Raw genomic sequence first — 24902 nt, forward strand, 5'->3', positions numbered from 1 at the left:
TTAAATAATAGAGGTTAGAGATAGAAATTCAGAATTTCGATGTCTTTTCTCTGGGCTTGGGTGAAGAAAAGCTGAGGGACAAAGGTATTTCCTGTTTTGCTTGATCACAGACTTGGGACTGGATGTGTATGAGCATCTGATTCTTCCTGGCCCTGAGGAGCAGCTTCCTATTCTTCACAGGAGGCCTAAGAGGTCAACCAGCTTCTGGCATTTAGCAAGTCTGTTATAGTCTCTCAAACTAAAGCTGTGTCTTTGGCGTGGATGGAGAGTCACAATATCTATTTACTAAATAGACCATACATGACTGTAACAAGGTCCCTTTCTGATATTGACTTTGACCAGCCACTGGCCCTTTAGGAGCTCTGTCTCTAGGGATCTCATTGCTTAGGTAGTCATAATTGCTGGATATAATAATTCAAACTTCGCCTGAAATTTTATGCAAGTTCAGCTTTCTTTTTATTAAATCAGCATTCTATACACTAGCCTACTTACCTTGGACTATTAATTCTCATCACTTTGAAAACCAAAATGACTAACAGTTAAAAGAAAGACTGTCAAATTGAATCTTCATCCCTAACTAATAATAATCCCTGCCATATGTCCTTGGCACAAATCATGTTGCTGCCTGGGGTGTTTCATTCTCTCCAGTGAGGCGTGTTAGAAATTTGTGTTGGTGAGGACTGCTTTTGCCATTTCACACTCTGAAGGGGTACCAGGATGAAATTCAAGGCATCTGTTTTCTGTGGCATTTGTAGTGTTGGAACTATGGAAATGAGGTGTCTTAGTAGGTGGGTATGACAAAAAGTTTTAATGTAACAAAAATTTATAAAATATCGCATTTTCTCTATTAGGCAATTCTAATTTTATTTAACAGTCTACTCACTGTTGAAGTCTGAGCACTGTGAAAGAAAAGGGAATTCGAATTCCCTTAAGAAATATATCCTACCATGCCTTAAATGATCTTTAGTTTACCAATAATCTTTAGCTGATAGGACCCTGTACCGTATATTTTTGGTATATAAGCTATAGGCTATATTGTACAGAAAACATCATTCCAACCAAATTTCTGAGTGTATTTTCACTTAGTAATAGATTTAAAAGTCCCATTTTGTTTAGATAGTCAGATTCTGAACTGCCAAGTAATTATAGGGCAACACTTCGACATAGCATCCTGATTTATTTTTATTATTTATTTATTGGCTCAATATATAACTTTTCTTAGAACATGGGCTTTCATAGGGATGACAGAATCTCAAAGATATCTCTTTTGGATATAAAGAAGCCAATGCCCAGGAAGATTAAGCAAGGTAGTACTTCTTGTTAGTGGTAGTGCTAAACCTGAGTCACAGAGTATCACTTCCACCACGTTCTATTGGTCACAGGGCTATCCTAGATTCATGAGGAGGGAAAATAAGTCCCATTTCTTGATGGAGATAATGACAAAGCATCTGTGGCCACTTTTAAGCCATCATGATCAAAGCAGAAAGTTTTGTTTCATAACATTTTAGATTCTTTGAGGGGTAATTATTGACTTTTAGTTTGAAAATTTTCAGCCATTTTTTTCTTCAAATATGTATTTTTCTTCCCAATTTTCTTTCTTGTCTCCTTCTGGGACTTCAATCATATGTAGATTAAATTCTCAATATTGAGTTTCTGTCCATTATTTTTTTTAAACTTTTTTTCTCTCTGTGCTTTAGTTTGGATAATTTTTACTGCCTGCCTAAAGGTTCGCTTATCTTTTCTCTGTAGTGTCCAATCTACTCTTAAGATCATCCAGTGAATTTTGTTCTTTTCATATTTTGTATGTATCAGTAATATCTATTTCTCTACTGATATTCTCTATCTGTTCACTCATTATGCTAATCTTAAACTCTTTTTACATATTTATAATAGCTGTTTTAAAGTCCTTGTTTAGTATTTTCAATATGTCATTTCTGGATCTATTTCTACCTACTTTTTTTTCTGATTATGAGCCACATTTTCCTATTTCTTTGCAGATGTAGTAATTTCTAATTATGTGCTAGACATTGCGCTGGTATGATATTGAGACTCTGGATTTTGTTTCTTTAAAGGATGTCAGCTTCTGTTTTATAGGCTGTTAACTCACTGGTCAATCAGCTTGTTTTTGTTGAGGCTTATTTTAAGCCTTGTTAGAGGAGATCTTGGGCGAGATTGGCCTTTTGGGAGTCTCAGTTGAATGTCCAGGGTGTTCAGTGAGATCTGTATACTCTGGCTGTCAGAGATACTATATACTGTGTAACCTCTAGAATTTCCATTCAGCTTACACTCCCCAGGAACTGATGTCTGCCAGGCTTCTCTATATGAGTACTGACCTGCATATTTGCAGCCAATGACTTAAGACCAATGTGCTCAATTTTGGGGCTCTTTCTAGGAACAGTTCCTTCTCTCTGGTTCATTTCACTACAAATTCCAACCACCTCAGGATCCTGAATTCTAATCACTGCCACACCAGCTCAGTGAGACTGCCATGCTTTGCTTGGGTTCTCTGTCCCTTTTGGTGTTCCAGAAAGTGTCTCCAGGCAAAATATTAAAACTATTATGTGGATTGCCGCTTGTGTTTTGCTTCATTCTGGGATCCTAATTCTGTGTTATCTGTTATTCAGTTCTGAAAGCACTGAATTTATTTGCTTCATGTATTTTGTTCAATTAATACATTTTTTATTGTAGAAGTGTTAGTCAGTTACTCCATTATAGCCAGAAGTAGAAGCTTTCTATCTCTTATATTAAAACAATAGATTTTTTTTACATAAATAGAAATTTCTTATATTAAAGAAAAACATTGTCATTCATATAGTGCTTAAGTGACCAATCTGGAGCATTAAACATAGACGTGATTTTGCGAGTGAACTAAAGACACCTATAGGGCTTTCTTTGACACTTGATTAATGTGTGTGGCTCAATAACAGGCTGATGAGCTGTTGAAATAAATTCTAGTTGAAAACCCTTGGTTCTGGTCAAAATGATACCGCTTTGATTAAGTTCTTTGTCCTGTCCTCTCTTGGATTCTTTGCTGGAAGCCCAGGAATTTTTCTGTTATTTAGTACTCTTGCTTGAGTTCTAGTTCCTCATGAGGACCGAACACTCAAGCTCCTATAATCTCATCTCTCACCTAGAGACCTGTCTTCATCCAATGTGTCTACATACCAATATTTCTATTCCTATTAATTATCAATAAAGATAAAATTCAGGCTTATCTTCTCACTCCCATTTAAGTATGTTTATATTTATTACAAGTATTGCAGGACAGGACAGATTAGTTAGAAACAGCCTAATTATCTCCACACAGGAATGATAACCCCGCCTTGTAGTTGCTGGTACTATATTATATATTCTAGTTTAGAACCATTTTTAGTTTCGGCCTAGTTTAATGGATTTCTTTGAATGCATCTCTTGAAAAATGGTACCTGTCCCTTCTTGTTTCTGGGATATAGCTTTAGAACTGCCTTGTACCCATTTCTTATATCGTTTTTACCTTCAGAAAAGGCTTAATGTATAAATAGTATAATATTACACATTTTTTAATATTTAGGTTTGCTAAATTTGTCATTAAATTAACATGGTCTAAGAGGTTCACATGAGAGAAAATATAAATGGATCCTCCAAGAAATCCTGATGTATAAATACGCTGTTATTAAGTAACAAAATGATTCTTTGTGCATTTTTTTCACTGAGAACACTGGTAGTCTGAGGATTCATTACTACTCTGATTTTGTACGAGTGGTAGAAAACAGCAAAAAAATTTTCAATTTCTTAACCAAAAAAATAATCTCCTAGTTTTCTTTGAAATGTTATTAACTTTTAATGATAATACATTCTTATGTACAAATGCAAAAGGCGCAAAAGTATATTTCTTTTAATGTTCATTGGACACCTACTATATGTCAGATACTGTTCAAGGTACTGGAGATATAGCAGTAATCTGAACAAAATCCCCGCCTTCATGGAGCTTACATTCTAATGGAGGCAACAGTTGAAATACATGGTAAATCATATATAATTATAAATATTACGTTAAGAGGTATTAAGTGCTATGGGAAAAAAAGAATACTGAGTAAAAGTGGGTTAGGTGCTGTTAGGGGAACTGTGGTTTTAAGTAGGGAGGTAAAGGTAAGCTTCATTGAGAAGAAAATTTGTACTTAGACTTGCAATAGGTGAGGGGGTGAGTCTTGCAGATGTCTGGGGAGAGAGCATCCTTGGCAGGAAGAATAGTTATTGAGGTGGGGCAGAGGCCTCAAGGTGCAGCAAAGACTCCTGCATGTCTGGACAAAAGGGAGTAAAGGAAAACTGTAGAAGGTGAGCTTCCAAAGGAACTCAGAAACAATAGATGAATGGAGTGGGGCATGGGGGCCAGATTATGTGTGTTTTACTCTGAGTTCAATGAGGAGCCACTGGAGACTTTAGAGCAGAGACATGATGTGATTTGACCTAAACTGAAAAAGAATTGCTCTGGATCCTGCAAGGAAAAGTGACTCTAAGAGGACAAGGATGGAAGCAGGGACTGCTACCAGGAGACCAGTGCAGTAGTTTAGAGAAGAGATGTTGGTGGCGTGCACTTGAGCAGGAAGAGTATAAATAATAATTGTTTGGATTCTGGAAATATTTTTGTGTGTATATTCATTCTACGAAGACAAGAAAAATTAAGTTTCCCTCCCTCTGTTGTACCTCAAGTCACTTAGTTCATTTCCCGGAGGTAACCACTGACACTAGTTTCCAGTTTTTTGTTCAAACTTTTATATGTGTGTGTGTGTGTGTGTGTGTGTGTGTGTGTGTGTGTGTGTGTGTGTATTTTTTTTTTCCTCTGCCATATATCAGCGATGGCACATTATATACAGTGTTCTAAGCTCTGCTTTTTACCGAATGATATCTTGGATTATTTTATATCAATAGAGCATCCGCATTCTTTCCAAAATTGGAATACGATTCAAGTGTGTGGATTTATCCTTATTAATATTCATTTATAGATACATTTTATATCACATCCTTATACATATATAATTTTATGTATTTTCAAGAATATCTGCAGAAGCTCTATCATTGGAATCACTGTATTAAAATATACTAATTTGTGGTAGATACTATCAAATTGCCCTCCATGGGTTTATACCAATATTTACTCCTACATAATATGTATTTCTACACTTTAAAAAATATACAGCAAAAAAAAATAATAATAATAAAATAATTAAAAAATTAAAAAACATACAACTACTTCTTTATTCACAGTATTTATTGAAATTGACACTATTCATTCAATGGGTGAATTCTTCTAACGACCAAAGACGTCTTAGGGAAGAAATGAGGAGACTCATCACCCAGTTATGTGTTGAAACTCAACAGTGCTTTAGTATGATTTCAATATTGTATATTAGAACACATTTTTAGAGTATTTTGAAATTTTTAGTTCTTCCAAAAAGTCTATCAAGCAGGTTGGTGTTCTTACAATGATGTCATAGGATAGGGCCTTGCTCCTTGTAAATGTTCAGTAAATATTTGTTCAGTGAGTGAACAAATGAATGCAAATGTGTATTTGATTCCTAAGAAAGCTTTTCTACTAGAGACACATTCCAGATCACACAGTGACTTAATGTTAGTGACAAGAATAAGTGTCAATATTCCTGACTTCTAATAAGCACTCTTTTTTTTTTAAATTGTGGTAAGAATATAAGTGTGACATTAACCTTCATAACGCATTTTTAAGTGTGTAATACAATATTGTTAACTATAGGTGCAAGGCGGTACAGCAGATCTGTAGACCTTATTTATCTTGTATAACTAAAACTTTATATCCACTGAGCAGCAACTTCCCATGTTCCCCTTTCTCCAGTCCCTGGCAACCACTATTCTACTCTGTTTCTATGAGTTTGACCAGTCATGCAGTATTTGTCCTTCAATGACTGGCTCATTTCACTTAACATAATGTCTTCCAGGTTCATCCATGTCATCACATGTGGCAGGATTTCCATCTTTTTTAAGACTGAAAAATATTCCATTGTATGTATATACCACATTTTCTTTATCCATTCATCTGTTGCTAGATATTTCGGTTGTTGCCATATCTTGGCTATTGTGAATAATCTAACCAGCCCTCTTTTCAATGTTATACTTACATACTACTCTCAAATCAATTCCCTGATTTAGCATCTTTATCCACTTATTCTGTGGTTTCTTCAAGTTGTTCTCAGCAGGGGCACCAACAGCATGTGCTGAGGTAGAGGATAGAGAGGACGAGGGGTGAGGGACAGAGGAACACCTGGAGAGGAGGCAAGATGCAAGAGGTTTTTTGTAAATAGCTGGGTTTAAAATTAATAAGTAAAAGGCCCCAAGCCTTATAGCCACATGAGTTCAAAAACCACTTCCCTCTCTCTTTTTTTACAATTAGATTTCATTTTTTTTCAGAGCACTTTTAGGTTCACAACAAAATTGAGTGTAAAGTATAGAGAATTTCCATATGCCCCCTGTGCCCACACATGTACAGCCTCCCCCATTAACAACATCACTCACCGGAGCGGTCCACTTGTTACAAATGATGAACTTACATTGACACCGTCTCCCAAAGTCCATAGTTGACATTAAAGTTCACTCTTGCTTTATATTCCATGGGTTTGGACAAATATATAATGACATGGATCCACCATTATATTGTCATACCAACTTTTAAAGCCAGAGATTTTCAACCAGCTGATCCAGTAAGGGGAAAGTGTTTACAAAACTTCCTAAAATGGGCTTTCGTCTGCTGCTACTCATGGGTGTGTAGCCTGTGCCTCAGGTGGGTTGGGATGGATAAAAGATTGAGAATCACTGCTCTAGATAAAGTCACATCCTCTCCTCTCCCCTCATCCTCACTATTCTTTCTTTTTTCCATGTTCTTTCTCCTTCTTCTTGCCCAGGAATAAAGAGTGCTAAGTCAAGATTATCAGAAGAATCTGACTCAAGAAATACTTACTCTCTAATCCTCACAAACTAAAGACCTTTAGGGAGCTCCAAAAATTTAGTTGTAGGAATGGCAATTTTTTGAATAGAGTCATCTCAAATTTTAATGTAGGCCTAAGTACTGGGGAATGATTTTTGAGAGCCTCTTCTTACTATAGTGAAAATAGCATAGAGATGTAAAAAGAAAAGTCATCAGTTCAAATTATCTGGAAAGCATTTGAAAGAAACATCAGTTGTCTGAGTCATCCCAGAAGCCATTCTAAACTTTGAAGGAGTCAGAAGAAATTATTTTTAACTCGATGCTGGTAGAACAAGTGCATTCTGTAGGGAAAATGAGGATAGAGTTCTATTTTATGTGCTGTTTCAGCTCCAGTAAGGATCCCAATGTGACTGGGGTCTGGGAGAGAGTTGTGGAGAGATTTATGTCCAACCCGATGATGCCGCACTGAGTTTACATATTTGTGGACAATCAGAGAAGATTTTTGAAAAGTGTCTGTTAAAATCGGGCAAGGATGTACTTTGATTTTGTATTTTAATTGTACTGAGACAAATTGCAATACACTGAGCCTGGTCAAAAAGGTCTCTCTCTCTCTCTCTGTTCACTAACAAATGCAGGGTCAAGCATTATTTAAATATTAGCAGAGTTGTTCTTGCCTTCTGCCTGAAGGTGGGCTTTTTCAATTGTCCAAATAGCCCTGGGCCCCAGAGCTGGCATCTCTCTCGCCATGGGATAAATGACAGAGTGGTTGTCAGTGAAAGAGAGGTGGAGGTATTCTGATTCCTCCTATTGCTCTGTTCAAGGCCAAAATGGAGGTCCACAGTGACCCCCAGTCATGACTCTCTTATCTCATTTGAGACCTTGAGAGGCAGTTTTCACTCTTTTATAGAGATATAACAGCAAGCAGGTATGATTTTAAATAGGGAGGCATTAGGTCAGGAATTGGCAAACCAAGTGTTCTGCTCCCTGATGGCAGATGTGCAGGCCATATGTTGGAAGGGTTACAGAGGTCTTGGTGTGCCTTGGGGTGGTCTAAGCTGTGAGGATAAAAAGCTGCAGTTGCACCTGCAATCTCAGGACCCATCAGGGGAATTCTTCTGAGTCTCCCTGAACACAAACAGAATTGAGAGCTGAGAGAGAATTTTGGCAGTCACTTGAGTTGAAGGATGTGTGTTTGTGCATGTGCATGTGTGTATAGGTATGAATGTGTGTTTCGTTAAAGAAAAAATATTCACTAACATTTATTAAAGATGGTAAGGCAGACTTTATTCAGGACCATCGCAAAAGATGTAGGGAACACTGAAATAGGATTTTATAGTGAGGGTGAGAGATTGGGCCCAATTCGGTGTACAGTATGGGCAGGTGGGAATTTATAGATGAGGAGCAGGATGGGGGAATCAGTGGATGGAAAATTACTAAGAGGAAACATCAGGGGTAATGGAGGTTCTAGCTAAACTGACCTAATAGGATTCTTGCTGAAGATGGGCCACAGTGACCAGACATCACCTGGGGTATGGTAGAGGATGAGGATCAGATTTTGAGGGTGGTCAGGTATCGAGAGTGGGGGAGGTTCTGGTTAAACTGACTTAGCAAGAGTCTTGCTAGAACTGGATCTTACAAGGAAGTTCGCAGATAGGCCCAAGAGAAGGTTCAGGAGACTGACTAAAGTTTGGTGAACAAAAAAATCTTTGTCAGTGTTTATGTGTATACATGTGTTTGTACATATTTGTGTATGCATCTGTGTGTATGCATTTCTGTATGTATGTGTGTATATGTGTGTGTCTGTGTGTATGTATGTATGTATATCTGTGTGTGTGTGTGTGTGTGTGTGTGTGTGTGTGTGTGTGTGTGTGTGGTGGTTGGTTTGGGGTGGGAAACTCAGGGAGAGGAGGAATCAGTAGAACAGGTCTCTAGTGAGGGTGGCTGTAGTGATACACATTTTTAGACTAAATGACCAAAAATGGTGTTACTGTAGTAATAAAAAAAGAAATGAGAAAGAACTGATTTTAGAGAGAATTTACAATAGCGCCTTTATGAAATCTCTGTAGAACTTTCATCTATGAGTGATGTCTATTTCTTCTCTGAATTCCTATTCCCTTTTTCCTGTTTTAATTGTGCTTCTTACCACGATAAAGCTTGATAATTGCTGTATGTGTACAAATCTCCCTAATTCAGTTTTAACTTTCTGTGTGCAGGAACCATGTTCTTTGAATCACTGGAGGGCTTTATTCTCCTTTCATGTAGATATTCACTAAATATTTGCAGATTGAATGAATGCATTTTCAACACCTTCTTTCTGAATTTTGTTGACATTATTGGGAAAATTTGTAATTAGTAAAGAGTAAACATTTCACTATTCTAAGTGGTTAATAATCATATAATTAAAATGATAACATGATAAGTGGTAAACATCTTGAGTTACAAAGACTTGATAGATACATGTCATCAATGGCGTTATAAATACACATGATTTTAGCATACTAATACTCACATAACCTCTGTGTCTGGATCAAAATCTTCAGAGCCCTTTGAAAAGTTAATAGTGTTACAAAAAGGCCAAGATTGTTAAGTAAATAGTGTTTGAGATCTTACTATTGCAATATATAGAGAAAAAATACATGCACACCTATCTATAAAACTTTCAAAAGGCACATGAAAATTCTGATATGTTTTTATTTTTTAATTTTTAATTTTTTCGAGTTAATTAATTATTTAATGATGACATTGTTTAACAAAATCTGGTAAGTTTCAGCTGTACACTTTAACTGTAAGGCATACATATATTTACATTGTGTGTTCAGCTCCCATAGTTAGATTTCTTTCTGTTACCACATATTGGACCCCTTTTCCCCCGTCTCCTTCCCCGCACCCTCTGTTGTATGTTTTTAAACACTATTTATTCTTTCATGAGATACTTCTTTTAAAGTTCTTCGTGGCGAATAAAGATGATGATAATGAAAATGGCGGTACCAGTAAGAATTTCTCTAGCATTTTATAATTTATAGAGCTCACATGTATTATCTTGGATTTAACAGTTCATTAGGGGAAGGGACTAGTATCTTCTAACACTAAGTTACTGTTAAAACAAAACGAACAAATTGCAAAGTCATTTTAATGCAAGTGAATTTAGTTAAAATTATACCTAATGTTCTGAAATGCATTTACTGATATTCAAAAGACATCTGGAAATTAAAAACAATACACCTGAAACTAATATAATACTGTGTCAACTGTAATTAAAAATAAAAAAAAATACAAGTGAAGTAGTTGAGAAAAATTAAGTATTACATGCATTTCTGTAAGAAGACAGTGCTATTAAATCTGTTGTTATTGTCCACTTCTTGGCTGATTTTATGATTATGGAAAGGCACCTGAGCAGAGAGCAGTTCTGCCGCCCCTTTTCCCCTTTCCCTTCCTCATCTATTTACTGCACCCCTACAATTCTGACGGTTGAGTGTTGCAGTCCATTGGCCCACAAGGTCCTTCAGAGCTTCTGCAGGAGTTAGCACTAAATAACGGTTCACAAAATAATAACATGTAAGCTTTTGTGGGAAAAGATGTATAATAACTATAAAATGAGCAGAAGTATCTCCCCTTAGATGACCTGTTGTTTAGTATATGATAATCAATATTTGCAAACCCTTTGCCGTGGGGAGGGCCGCCTTCTCACCAGTAAGCTGAGTGAAAGAGCTGAAGACTGTCAGAAGGAGAAAAAAAAATAAAACAAAGGAGAAAAACATTGTGATTCAGCAGTTTATAAAAAATAAGACCCAAATAGTATTTACTGACTGAATGTATAGATGAATGACAGTATCTCCAAGAAGATAAAATTTACATGCATGAAATGTAAAATAATAAAATAATGAGATCAGATGCAAAAAAATGTTATCAATTGGATTTCAGAGAAGAGAGAGAATGTCGTAAGGAAAAGCTCGCTGAAGGAAGTGACCCATAAGCTGGCCATAAGGAAATGAGTCAGTGTGAGAAAATAACTTCGTGTCTGTGTTAGCCTTCTACTGCTGTTTAACAAATTCCCACAAACCTAGTGGCGTAGAACAGCACACATTATCTCGCCTTTCCACAGCGTAGGAGCCCGAGCACGGTTTGTCTGAATCCTCTGCTCAGTCTTAAAGGCCGAAATCAAGGTGCTGACTCAGCTGTGTTCCTCTCTGGACCTCTTCTAAGCTCACGTGATTGTTGGTAGAATTCAATTCTTTGAAATTGTAGGTTCGAGGTCCCTGTTTTCCTGTTAGCTGCCAGCGCACTACCTTGCACGTTCCTTGCTATGTGGCCCTCTTGCAAAATGGCAGCTTCTTTCTTTAAGGCAAGAAAGAATCTCCCCCTTCTCCCACCCTCTTTTAAAGGACTCACTTGGTTAGGTTAGGCCCACCTGGGGGAAAACCTCTCTTTTGATTAACAAAGTCAACAGATTAGGGATCTTAATTATATCTACAAAATCTCTATTTTTGCCATATACCTAACATAATCATGGGAGTGTTATCTCCCCACTTTTGCTGTATTCTGACTACAAGGACATTGCAGCCCCTGCCCACCCTCGAGGGTGTTATCCAAGAGCGTGGGTCACTGGGGTCGCCTTAGAGCCCTGCCCACTGCAGTGCCTTCTTTTGTAAATGATTCTTTTTGTTGTTCAAACATGTTTTAAAAGTAAAAGGTTTTTTAAAAGATTGATTTTAAGAAAATGGGCCCTGGGTGTCAGATGCCTGGCTAAGGAAATAATTTCTCTGAACTTGGAGCTTTTATTTACTTTTACTTAGGGGACCAGCTGTATGCAGTTATTAAGGGAGTGGAAGGGAGTCGGTTATAATTAGAGAAACCCAACTCATCACTTTGATATACTGCCAGAGCTTCCTAACTGGCCTCTTGATGGCTGGTCTTTACTCTCTCCCATCTGCCTCTACTTGTAGTCAAGGTAATCTTTCCAAAATGCACGTCCGATCATGTCACTAACCTGCTTAAAATACTTTCGCTGACTATAAGATGGAACCCAAGGTCTCTAGCCTCCTAGGAAAGGAATGATGCCATTCTCCTTCATACCCCAACAAGGGCTTCACATGCCCTTCATTCACACTCAACTGAGATAGTGACAGTAGGGGCTAAGAGGAGGGGATGGATTTGAGAGACTCTGAGCAGGTAGAATTACCAGGATATGATGAGGGAAGACAAGCCTGTTTCACACATGGAAATAAGGAGAACAGGTGCAGAAGCAGATGTGGGAGAGAAGATGAGTTCAGTGGAGGTCACTGTAGAACATCACACCCAAGGATTTCTTGCCGGTTGGTGTTCTATTGGGAACTGTGGGGTTTATAAAAGGAGTGCTAAGCATGACCTCTATAGGGATGAGAATGTATGTGGCCTTCGGAAATTATGGATTCACCAGAAGAGGGGCAACAGAATAATTATCACTGGTAGCAGATTACAGAGGTAGGATAGTAAAGATGTCAGTTAATAGCTGAGTGGAATTTTCCCCACTCCATGAAGTAGCCAATAAAAACAATGACAGATAAAACATTGCTTTTCATTGTTTCTGTGGCTTAAATGTTTGGACAACAGGAGACATTTTTAGGATGTAATTTGGGGTGTCCAAAGCAAATATCAGGAAGAGAGATTTCAAATTCATCCTGGTTTTCTCTAATCAACTTTGTCTTTCCAACTATCTTTTGTCGTTTGACCACATACAATCAGGTTAAGAATCTTAAAGGTCTTTTGTCCTTTTTTCGGAATGCAGGGAAGTAGGTCAGTTTTTCTTTTGCTGCTTTGTGTTTCTTCTGGAGTCCAGTTTCTTCTGGAGAGCATTGGGCCAAAAATCTTTAAGCTGCCTAGTCTGCTTTCCTAATATGGGACATGTTCTAGGTAGAATAAACAAAATGGAATGCTGCTTTCCTTCTTGATGGAAGATGGATTCTAATTTCCATTTATCTCTTTTCCTATGTAACAAAGTAGTAGCCACTGTATCAATATCCAGGCAGTTTCCAGCTCATGAAAGTCATTGTGATTCCTCCTTTGGTCACCTAAATGTTACTGTTGCTTTGGGGCCTGCAGGCTAGTGCCAGTGTTGCTGTGGCAGCGACTCATGGAATTCACGTGGCTGCTTGCTGTGGTTGGTGTGACTCCCTGCTGGTGCCAACACTGCACCCTACAAAGTGTGCCCTGCTGGCTTGGCTTCTCACTGAGAGGCACCTCTGCCAGCCTATGTCAACTTTGCTACCTACAAAGCACTTTCCCACTGGGCACACAAAGACTCTTGTTGAAAGCTGTCTATACCCCTTTATTAACTGCTGAAGAAGTTCTAGCCCATTTCAAAGCCCCATAACTTCTGGGAAGGAGTTTCTAAAGCCCTTCCAAAGGGCCGAAAGGTAGAAAGAGGTACTGATACTGATGTGCTGTACCTTCCCTGGTAAAGCCTGCAAACCGCTCAGCTTTTCAGGTACTTGGTCATCTCATAAATTGGGCACTAATGCACAGGATTTCCCTCCTACCTAGGAAGCAGAGTCCAAGCCCTTTCAGCAGAGATTGGTTGGGAGGCTAGCTGAGGTTGTAGGCATATTCTTTGCGTCTAGTTTTCTTGGGCTTGAAAGTATGATGAGGGCAGGTGAAAAGCCTCTGAACAAAATTTATGAAAACATGTATCTTAGGTCTTCCCAAAAGTGACAGGTCATCTATCTATGTCCTCCAAAAATGTTCATCCATTATGGTGGGATCTGTCTTCCTCTGACAGTGTCCCAAGTTCCTTGGAAACATGGCACATCCAGTCCTGACCTTGGTGTTAGTTTAGGTGATGCTAGGTGATGCTGTGGTAATCCCTGCCCTGCCCCGTCCCCCACCAAATCTCAATAGCTTCACACAATGTAGGTTTATTTGTCACTTACACAAAGTCTCTATCTTGTGGCTATAGCATCTGAAACATATGCCTTCTGTATTAGTTTCCTAGTGCTGCCCAAACAAGATACCACAAACTAGGTGGTTTAAAATACAGAGATTTATTGGTTCTGGAGACCAGAAATCTGAAGTCAACAGGGCCATGTTCTCCCAAAGGCTCTAGGGCAAGATCCTTCCTTGCCTCTTTCTAGCTTATGGTGGTTGCCAACAATCCTTGGCATTCTTGGGCTTGTAAATGCATCACTCCAATCTCTACTTCCACCTTTACATGGCCATCTTACGACTGTCTCTGTGTCCAAATTTCCCTCCTCATATAAGGACAACAGTTATTGGATTATGACCTGCCCTAATCCACTATGACCTCATCTTAACTTGACTACATCAGCAAAGATTCTATTTCCAAATCAGGTCATACTCACAGGTGCCAGGTGTTAGGACTTCCACACGTTTTTTGGGAAGGACTCACTTCAACCCATAATACTCAATCTGACACAAGATAAGCAGTTCTGAGACACCAGCTAGGTGTCCTACAATTCAACTGAACTCAGTTCAATTCTGATTCTATCTTTAGATCCTACAGGTTGAAAACTTAGTCCCACAAGAATTATGCCTTCCCCCTCCGCTCCCCACATTACCTCCACTTCAGATGCCAATCACGAGTCCAGGTTATCACCTCTGCTTCTGACCAATAGGATATAAATCAGAGAGGTTTCTACCACTTCCTCCTCAGGTTTAATTAACTTGCCAGAGTGGGTCGCAGAACTCAGGGAAAGAGTTTACTTAGTAGAGTACCAGTTTTTTTTTTTTAATAGAAGAATATAATTCAGGAAAAGCCTGATGGAAGAGATACATAGAACAAGGAATGGAAAAGGGCACGGAGTGTTTATGCTCCCTTTGAGTACTGTACTCTCCCCAGATCTCTACATGTTCACCAAGCTGGAAGCTCTCAAGTAGTTCATATTTTTATGGGGGCTTCGTTATATAGGCACACTTGTTTAAATCATTGGCCTTTGGTGATTGAACTCAATCTCTAGCTTCTTCCTGGGAGTTTGGGGGAGAGGCTGAAAGTTCCAACCCTTTAATCAGGTTGGTGGTTCCCCTGACGACCTACTACTATCCTTAGGTTACTAGGGGCTTTCCAAAACTCGCCTCATTAACATAAACTCAGTTGTAGTCGAAAAGGGCTTGTTATGAATAACAAGACATTTCCATTTGAACTTCATGGCTCTGAAGCATTTCAGGAATTGAGGACAAAAGACCGAATATTATAACAAAAGATGCCTCTATGGCTCCTGTATAGGAAATTGCAAGTTTTAGAAGCTATGTGCCAGAAACTGACACATAGCTCCTAAAACTTGCAATATAAATTTCTTATTATAAATTGCAATGTCACACCATCTGCAGTAGTCATGAATTGATGTGAACAGTTGACAAAAGCTTGGAAATACCTATGATGGGGATAGGTAGATAAATATTTGCAATGAAAAACTTGCAATTGGAGCAGTTACATAAACTTGACTATAACTAAAATAATGTGTGTTGACTCAAGTAAACCCTTACTGATACATCTTTTTGTGCCTTTTCTCTCCTTTATAGACCATTGGAACGATCCAGTGAAGATGTAGATATAATCTTTACACGGCTGAAAGAAGTTAAAGCTTTTGAGAAATTTCACCCAAATCTCCTACATCAGATTTGTTTATGTGGTTATTATGAGAATCTGGAGAAAGGAATAACATGTAAGAAATGCAACTCCAGGGGTGTATGGTCATTTATGGTTTGTGCTTATTTGTGGTTTTCCTGTGGGGATAGATGGCACATGGGGTATTTATATGCCAAATATTTGAGCTTCAGTTGAAGGTATTAGGTAGACATTTCCCTCTACTTTGTTTATTCAATTCCATTTAGGTATTTCCTTAACTCTTTTCTTGCTGTATTCTTAGAAATTCAAATAATGGTTTTCTTGAACCCAAGAAATATATTCATCAGTAGAATGTTAAAGAAAGATAAAGGTCTCTTAACTAATGCTAATAGTAATATTTTGGATTAACCTCAGTGACATCATCTATTTCAGGTATGAATAAGGGGCAGAGGTAATAAAACGATAGGGTGATAACTACATTTACAAAAAGCATTTTTTCATTAAAAAATAATGCTTTTATGTTGGGACACTTTCTGCTGAAGTAACAGAAAACTTTATCCAATTGGCTCGAATAATCAATTACTTGTATAAGAAGAAAAATCAATTACTCATATACCAGAAGTCTTCAGGGTTGGTTAATTAAGGATGGTTTCAGTGTTGGTTAATTAAGTGGCCAATCACATTATTTAGGTGGCAGAGACCTCCATCTTTGTTTTTTTAGTTTGTTTTTCTTTGTTTGGTATGCATTCCCAGATGTTGGCTTTTGTCCTCAGACTTGTCCCAAATGATTCTTAGACATCTATAGCAGTTGGAGACATTACACGCCATTACAAAAACATCCTGCCACAGACTATTTCTTCTTGTGCCTCTTTTTCAGAAATCCCCCAGCAGACTTTCTGTATTGTTTTATTGGCCAGAATTGCATCACATGCCCATGTTTAAGCCAATTACTAGCAAAGAAAATGGTATCATGTGATTGAATTAGACCAATTGTGATTACCCCAGTGATGCAAGGAAAGAAACTCACATGCTCTGAACACTTGGCCCTTGAAGGAGGGCAGAAGCTTATGTATAATTCTTGCGTATATAATGTTCAGTTAGATAAGAAGAAGGGAGGGCATGATTCCAGATGAGAAACCATCAAGGTTTGTCACAACATCATTGTAGAAAATTTAAAAGACAAAATAAAAATCACCTGCAATCCCCAAACCCAGAGATGACTACTAATACTCTGAGTGTGTCCTTAGAGATGTTTTCCCATGTGTACACATACAGTTACAATTCTTTTAAAAAAACATCCATATATACTGTTTTCAAACTAATATTTTTATCGATATCAGAAACTTTATGCTCTTGGGCATGAGACTCTATTTTCTGTTTTTTAAAGCTATTTTCAGAATGTATCTATGATACATAATGTGAATTTGATTGGCAAGCGATAATGCCTTTGGGGGCTAGAAAGTTCATAAAATGGCAAAGCCCTAACTCTAAAACAAGTCACTTACCAAGGCCAGGAACAGCAGTTAAGGGAGAGGCCAGCTATAAACTCATCAGTTCCCCATCTTAAGCTTATCATTGCACTTGGTAGGATGCCATTGTCATTCTTTGCCTTTCCACAGCATGTCTTAGTCACGGAGTCGAGAGCAGCTTGTCAGCATTAATTATGGCTCCCAGAGGCTTGCTCTTATGCATTGAGCATTAGCCTTGCCAGAATTCATCTGTCCCACTGAGCTGTCATGGATTTCTCACTGAATCACTAGACCTCTGACTCTAACTGTGAAAAGAATTTTACAATATCAGATCATTCCATCTAGTTATTTAGCTGGCATATTTAAAAGAATGGTTAGGTTTGTATGAGATTTTTGCACCAGTGTTTCAGAATGACTTTTCCATGTATTGGCCTTAACATGATATGGGAGCTAAGGTTCTCTTTAAATATCTAAATGTGAAGTGAAATCACATCCAGAAACTTGTGAGGAAAGTTATTTCCAAAGAGCAGTTAACTCCTAATGCCTAAAAATGGCGAACTTATAAAACAAACAGAGAAAAAGGGCAGTGATAATACAGTAGTTAAAATTTTTCAAGCAGATTTTATTTTTCTTAGTCATTCATTGTTTAGCTTAAAAGGAGACATTCTATCTTAGAAAACATATTGCTTTTAATATAAATAGACTTAAAAAATTGGGGTAAAATCTGGTTTTGTTAAGTCAAACAACCTTATATCCTTCAATATGTACCCCATCCAAAATCACAATTTTCCGAGAATTGCCATACAATGAAGTGTATTTGAGATAAATTGCATAGAACATCACTCAATTCATCTTAAATTCAAAGGATCCTGTAGTATGTCGGTTCATCATCCCTATGACTGCTCTGTAAATATGAAAGAGTTTGGTTTAATAGAGTTCTACTTCATAGAATATTAAATAGGATATAGCTTTGATGATAGATGAGGAACAGAAAAATATATCCTGTTCTTGTGGGAATAGAGGAACAGTAGAAAGCTCAGCTAGGTCCAATTTATGTTTATAATACCAGTTAGAAACCCTCAGGTCATATGGTAAAATCATCTTGTAGTTGGTTTATTTACATCACTGTTTCTTTTTTAGTGTTTCGTCAAGGTGATATTGGAACAAACTGGTATGCTGTCCTGGCAGGATCTTTGGATGTTAAAGTATCTGAAACCAGCAGTCACCAGGTAAGATACTTTATTCTCTTTTTTTTTAAGTAGGATTTATTATTATTATTTTTAAGACACATTACTTTTATATCTTTTATGCTATCACAATTACATTTTCAAACCCATTTCCTCTTTCCTGTAGTAAGGATTTCAAGTATTTGATGAATTACTTTACTCAGTAATTCAAGAAACATATATTTCGAATATTTTCTGTGATTTGAGTATGGTGCCAGGTGTTGGAACATGAGATGCAAGAACACATGGCCTGCTTTCCAGGAGCTTGTTCTCTAGTAGGAAATGCAAACAAGTCATTTGCAATGTGATGAGCTGCTGTTGTGTGAGGTGAAATGTGAGCCAAGGAGGAAGGAGAAGCAAGTCTTCCTAGGCTTTTCCTTAGCTCCTTAAGATCCTTCATCTGGTTTCCTGACTTTTTTTGTGTCCTGGAAGCCGTTTAAGGTGCTCCAGGGAAGCAGGGTTCAATGTGGTTAGTACAGTCCTCTTAAAATCTCTCACTATTTCTCAACCTCATCTTTTCAAATACGAGAGGGCCAGTAATAACTTCATTTTGCTAAAGTGCAGCATAGCTTCCTTTATCTTCAATGGTCACCTCTGAGGAGGTTGGTATCCTAGAAGAGAAACTCATATTCTTCTCCCGCCCCTGCCATGACAATATGTGTAAATATTTGAAATTGGACCCAGAGTCTCCTTTCACATCTGCAGTGACCCTTAGTCCATCATTCTTCCATGTGGCTGACATGTACAACCTTCCTGTTTGGAGCCAAGAACCTCGAATCTCAAAAGAATGACTCCTAGGGGCCATCATCAAGCTTCAGTATGAAAATGATCCAGATTTTCTATCTATATATTCAGGATTCATTTAAAAACTAAGAGAAGAGAATTGGCCAATTGTACAATTGGAAAGAATGATCAAGAAAAATTAAAGAAACAGTTAAAGGAACAAATAACCTATAAACAAATACCATGTTTAAGAAAGTGCTTCTGAACCTAGCGTACTTCAAACGTAAGAAATGTTTATGATGTACTAAATTTGAGGTTTAAATTTTTAGGAACTTATGTGCATATTGGAGTTGTGGGCAGTTACCATCTAAAAAACGTAGAAGTGTCCCAAAAGATTATTGGTAAGATGGGCATTTGGCATTTGGAACATAGTTGCCTGTGTTATACCCATTGTTATAGATGGCTAGAGTCTCAGGCCAGTGCCAAAGCCCTTCTTAACCTGTAGCGTACTTTTTCTATGCATCAGTACATTGAAAGTTCCATCATAAACTGCATGGAACCTGTACCTCCTGGCCTTGACGGTACTGTCCCTCTTCCCCTCTCTCGTAGGACCGGGTTTCTCTTGGATTTCAGAGAGGGGTAAGGTGAGAAGTGGGTTTTGATTCTTGCCAGCTGCCTCAATTTCCCAATGGGACTGAAGACAGTTAACATTTCTATCTGCCATGTGCTAGGCAGTGTTCTAAGCACTTAACAGGTATTTATTTACTCCTTTAATCCTCACAATAACCCTGTGGGGTAGGTCATATTACTGTTCTCACTTTATAGATGAGGACACTAAGCCCTGAGTAGTTAAATAAAGTGCCCAAGTAAAGCATCTAGAAATTAGGAGAACTAAAATTAAAACCCAAGCAGTTAGGCACTTGCTCTTATGTTCTTATGTTCTGTGCTATTTGACTGAAAAGGAACACGATGAAGCATGCAATGTCCCTCTCTCTCTGCCGCCTCTCGTCTTTTCAGATTACCCATATCCCTTATCTCTACACACCTTCTCCCTGTGGACTGCTCTCCTGGTGTGTACTCTCTGGGCCCTTTTGCTCAGAGCTGCTCCTGATGCCTGCCCTCACCCAGTCTCACGTGCATGGATGTGCAGAAGGGATAGGACCTAGGAGAGGATGATTCTCCTTGCTCCTCCAGGCAATCCTGAAAGAGTAATGATGGAGGGAGGGGAGAAGCTGAAAAGAGAGAGGTGAGGAAAGAGAGGAAAGGAAGATGAGAATGAAGGAGGAAAAAGGCAAAAAGGAAAGAAAAACACAGGGAAGAGAGATGAAGAAAGAATAATAATAATAATTAATTAAAGGCAGAGCAGATGTACCTAAGGGATGATAAATCACATCAGCAGCGAGGGGTTGATGCATCTGATGTTAAAAGCTGGTGTGAGATTTTGATGGTATTAAAAATAGTATTTGACCAGAAGCTCTTGGAATATTGCTGTGGACCAATTATCTCTCACTGTGGGGTCCTGGCATGAAACAGCTGAGTAACACTGTTAGTAGCTGTAGGGGTTTTTTTTTTTTTTTTTTAAATTTTAATAAACTTTTAACTCTAAATTTTAGCTGTGGTTTTGGCCTCAAACTTAACGCAAAGAACTTCCCTAAGCTGCGCTTGGTATTAAGTTGTTAGGAATTATTAGCTTTATGTCAAAGCTGACTTCCTGCCTCCTCTGTGTACTTCACTCCACAATGTCCAACCAGGGTTTTCTGGATTGATTTGTGTAGTCGCTAAGATGTAAAGATGAGAAAACACATTGCCCTCTACATCTTCCAACCCTCCAGAGAGTAGCCTTGCAGCCAACTCTGACAGGCAGAGAATAGTTCTAGTCGTGTGTGAGAAGGAAGCTAAGGAGACTGAGCAAGTTGGTCGAACCACCTTCCATGGCAGATAGCTCGAAAGAGAGAAACAAAAAAGCCATTTTTATCTGTACTGGCCTTTGAATTGGCTCTACATCTCTGCCCACTAGTGGTGTGTCCAAGTCAGGGTGATGGGTTAGCCAATCTGAGTAGTACCCTATATGTCAGGGTTCTCCAGAGAAACAGAACCAATAGGAGATAGATAGATAGGAAGGTAGACAGATAGATAGATAGAGATTTATTTTAAGGAATTGACATGTAATTGTGGGGGCTGGCGAACTCAAAATTTGTAGGCAAACTGACAGGCTGGAGATTCATGGAAAAGTTGATGCTGCAGTCTTGAGTCCCAAAGCTGGAAAGGCAGGCAGGATTTTTATGTTGCAGTCTGGAAGCAGAGTTATTTCTTCTTTGAGAAACCTCAAGGGAAACGTGTTTGCTCTTAAGACCTTCAACTGATTAGATGAGGCTCACCCACATTATGGAGGATAATCTACTTTACTTAAAGTCTACTGATTATAAATGTCTAAAAAAACCGCATCTAAAAAATACTTTTACAGCAAAATATAGACTAATGTTTTACTAAGGAATTATGTTACCATAGTCTAGCCAAGTTGACATAAAATTAACCATTACATATCTCAATGGGGAGCAAAACAGGAATGGGTCATGGGCGATGAGAGAAGAAGCAAGGAAAGACCTGGAATTCCTACCCCTAGAGACCAGTAGCAACATTGCTCATTATCTTCACTGTGTCACACTGTGTGCTAGGGGTTAGTGTACATTAACTGATTTCATCTCTAGGCATTCATTTTCTATTTTACAATGGGCTTGAAAACAAGGCTCAGAGGTATCAGGTATAACTCTGCGCCACGCACATGTACATGGCCAAATTAAGATCTGGATTCAGGTCTCTCACACTCCAAATTTCATGTTCTTCCTGCTGCTCACACAAGAAAAATGGTGGGTAGGGGGCAGTAAAAGAAAAAGAAGAAAGGTTAAAAGAGACTAAGAGAGAATTAGGGAAAGAGAAAAGAGGTAACAGCACAGACAGAGTTAAATGTTTTAAAGTGGATAGTGTGGATTTTCTTGCTAGCCTATCCCTCCATTTTTGTTCCTCAAGTCTTTCCCTGCCCTAAATGCCTGTCTTCTCATCTGAGACTCTGAAGAGGTGGCAATGGTAAATTCCCAAACTTACCCATGAGTTTCAGGTCCTCGGTGACCTGTTAGCTGAGGCAGAATGGGAAGAGAAGAGCAGAGATAGCTAATGGTAATGGTTCGCTCACTATAAGCAACTTTGTGCAAAGCACTGTACAAGCATCATTTCACTGGCTACTCACTACACTGCCCTCTGCCATTTAGTGCTATTATTAGTCTCATTTTTTTAGGTGAGATGCTAAATAACTTGCCCAAAGTCATACAGCCATTACTTATCAGAGCCAGTTCTTCGCGATGCTAGGGCTCAAGTTCTTGACCATTATGGTTGCACAGTTGCCATCCAGAAGGAATAATTAATGTGGGAAAAGCAGATTTTCCCTTGCAGCTCCTGCAACCTCCCTTTTGCATTTCTGACCCCAGCTCAGAGCTCCACACCTCTTTACCTCTAAACCCACCTCGCAGGTGTTTGCTCTACCTGAGGCATGCAGTTGGGGAAGGCCCACTTCTCACACTCTGCTGGGCTGCCCCTGGGATGTGGGGCCCTCCTTCCACCACCTTTCAGATCTGTAGATACACAGTTAAATGAATGTGGCCTATCCTTTCAAAAGGCTTCTAGGTTAGAGGGAGGGACAGATAAGTATGGGTGATAAGGAGGGAGATTGAGGTATGTAGTATGTGCAAAGTAGAGATAAAATGGTTAGAATTGGTGCTGATGGGATGTACAGGGATTGAGAGAAAGGGAGGAATCTGACTTGGATGAAGAGGTAGATGGCGATGCCATGAATTGAAACAAGGAACACATAATAAAGAAAACCCTTCACAGATTCTGGTATACTATTTTTATGTCATACATTTATTGGGTATTATTGATTTGATGGAATTTTTCTGAACAGAATCACTTTATTTCTTTTATGTGGTGATAAGAAAATATAACTATATATAACTTTCGAGAATACCTAGGGCATAAATATTTTATTTGGCTCGTAAATTCATATTACCTTCCTGCCAGTTTCAATACAATATTACTTTTTCTCCTTTCTCATCATTTCCTTATAGCTTTTTGCTCAGTAGGTTAAGAAAACACAGCTTTTTGCCTTCTATATGATTGGGCAGGTTCTTTTTAAATTCTTTGGACTCTAGATTGAGGTCACATTTACTTCTCATTGATGTTGTCCTACAAGCATAGCAGTAGTCACTCTTATCATTTACAAAGCATTTTACTTGCATTCTTTCATGTGAGCGTCCTATTAGGTAGACCTAACTGTGTTGTATCTTACTCAAGTCCCAGGTCAGCGAGTGGTCTGCTCAAGATGGCCCACTGGTGACCCACAGAGCTGGAAATCACCATGAGTTCTTTGCCCACTCTAGTGCTCTGCCCCATCATCCTTCGCGGTAGCCAGCATGTGTGGCCATTTTCCTGGGCTGCCAAGGGGTCTGCAAAAGGGTGCTTGTCCCAAACACCTCCAGTATCCATGGGTGGTGATGGTGGTTCTGTCTTTGCCCCCTTGGGGCACAGATGCGGAAGATTATAACAAAGAAAGCTATCGACTCCACATCTGGGATAAGTATTAAATATACAAATGTTCTAGTGAGTGGTAATATAGACTTCAGGCCTTTTCCTGGGAGTGGAGGATGGAGGAAAAAAGCCGCTGGGCTATGAGGGGCTTTTTTCCTGGGCTATGAGGGGGCGAGGTGACTAACCTTCTAGTTTTGCTTGGGGTCAGTCCACTAGGCCAATTAATAAACACAGGTCTGCCCGCTGGGGCGGCATGACCTGGCAGGCCGACTCTGCCTTATCCTGTAGGTCTGCCTCTGGCTCCAGACACATCAGACAGCAGTACAAAATCCCGCTGAGCATTGGTGGAAACCAGCTTCTCGCCCTCTCACAGTTAAGCCGACGTTCTATTCTGCTTCTTCGCCTGTGCCTGAGTTCCCCCAATCACAGGCTTTAGACACGGACCAGAGAGGGGAGATCAAGTCCTCTGGATGAGGAGATGGTTAATGAGCCCTGCCTCAGAGACCCGCCCTGAGGAGCCGGTGCTAGGTTGCTCTCATTTCTTTCGTTACTGCCTCAAAACCATGTTTATGCTAAGAATTCTGGGAAATTATATATAGGCCATTCTGTTCCTATTATTTTGGTGAGCTTTTAGAGACCATTATTCTTGCAAATATCTTCCTATAAGTTATATTGATTCTACTACTCCATAAAACAAAACCTACTTCTGAAACACTCTTATCTCATGTCCCTGCATAGTTGACAAAGGCACCTCTCCCAGCTTCCCAGATACTTCTCCTGCCTTGGCCATTCTTTATCTTACTGCAGGAAACTTAGAATGCCCAGCAAGTGGACCTGCTCACAGACCACGTCACCACCCCAAAGTGTTCCAACCTGGCTCACATACTCGTGTAGATTTGCACTTGGCAGCAGAGATCCTATCGAGGACTAATCCTTCCAGTTCCCAGTGACACCTGTCCCCACCCACGGTCTTCTACCTAAGTCTATCCAGGACACACACACCTTCGGATGCCAGCAGCTGAACTCCTGTGCTCAGGGACCTGCCTGTGTTGGGTGCCTAGTTAACTTATTGTAAAAGTCAGAGATTTTACACTTCCACTAGAATGAATAATACTATGAGTGTACTCTCTTTTCATTAATATTTTAATGGATTTAGAGCGAGAAGTGAAAATTGGAACAAATTAGAAATAATAAACTTATAAACTAGGCTTATAAACATTACTATATAAAGCAACAATAGCCAACTTGGGTGTGTGCGTGTGTCTGTTTCAGAGAGAGAGAGAGAGAAAAGGTCCGCTTTTCTCTGCAGATTTTATAGGTAAGGGGTCTTCTTGACATGGTAAATACTTAAACATATAAGGTTTTAAGTTAATCTTTAAACCAAAAAATGTATAATATTTTCCCAGTCGTATCAAAGA

The 24902-nt window shown here is 38.9% G+C and overlaps 1 protein-coding gene across 3 annotated transcripts in view; it reads left to right on the forward strand.

The window, feature by feature from the left end:
* RAPGEF4 (Rap guanine nucleotide exchange factor 4) overlaps positions 1-24902 on the forward strand; it is a 259909-nt gene that overhangs the window by 27139 nt on the left and 207868 nt on the right. For all 3 annotated transcript variants that reach the window (XM_039855519.1, XM_039855513.1, XM_039855515.1), the window contains exons 2-3: positions 15443-15585; positions 18098-18186. In XM_039855519.1, coding sequence (XP_039711453.1) covers positions 15443-15585; positions 18098-18186 — 232 coding nt within the window. The remainder of the gene's footprint in view (positions 1-15442; positions 15586-18097; positions 18187-24902) is intronic.

The sequence above is a fragment of the Pteropus medius genome, unplaced genomic scaffold, assembly GCF_902729225.1.
Source record: "Pteropus medius unplaced genomic scaffold, Ma_sr-lr_union100, whole genome shotgun sequence".
Lineage (NCBI taxonomy): Eukaryota > Metazoa > Chordata > Mammalia > Chiroptera > Pteropodidae > Pteropus > Pteropus medius.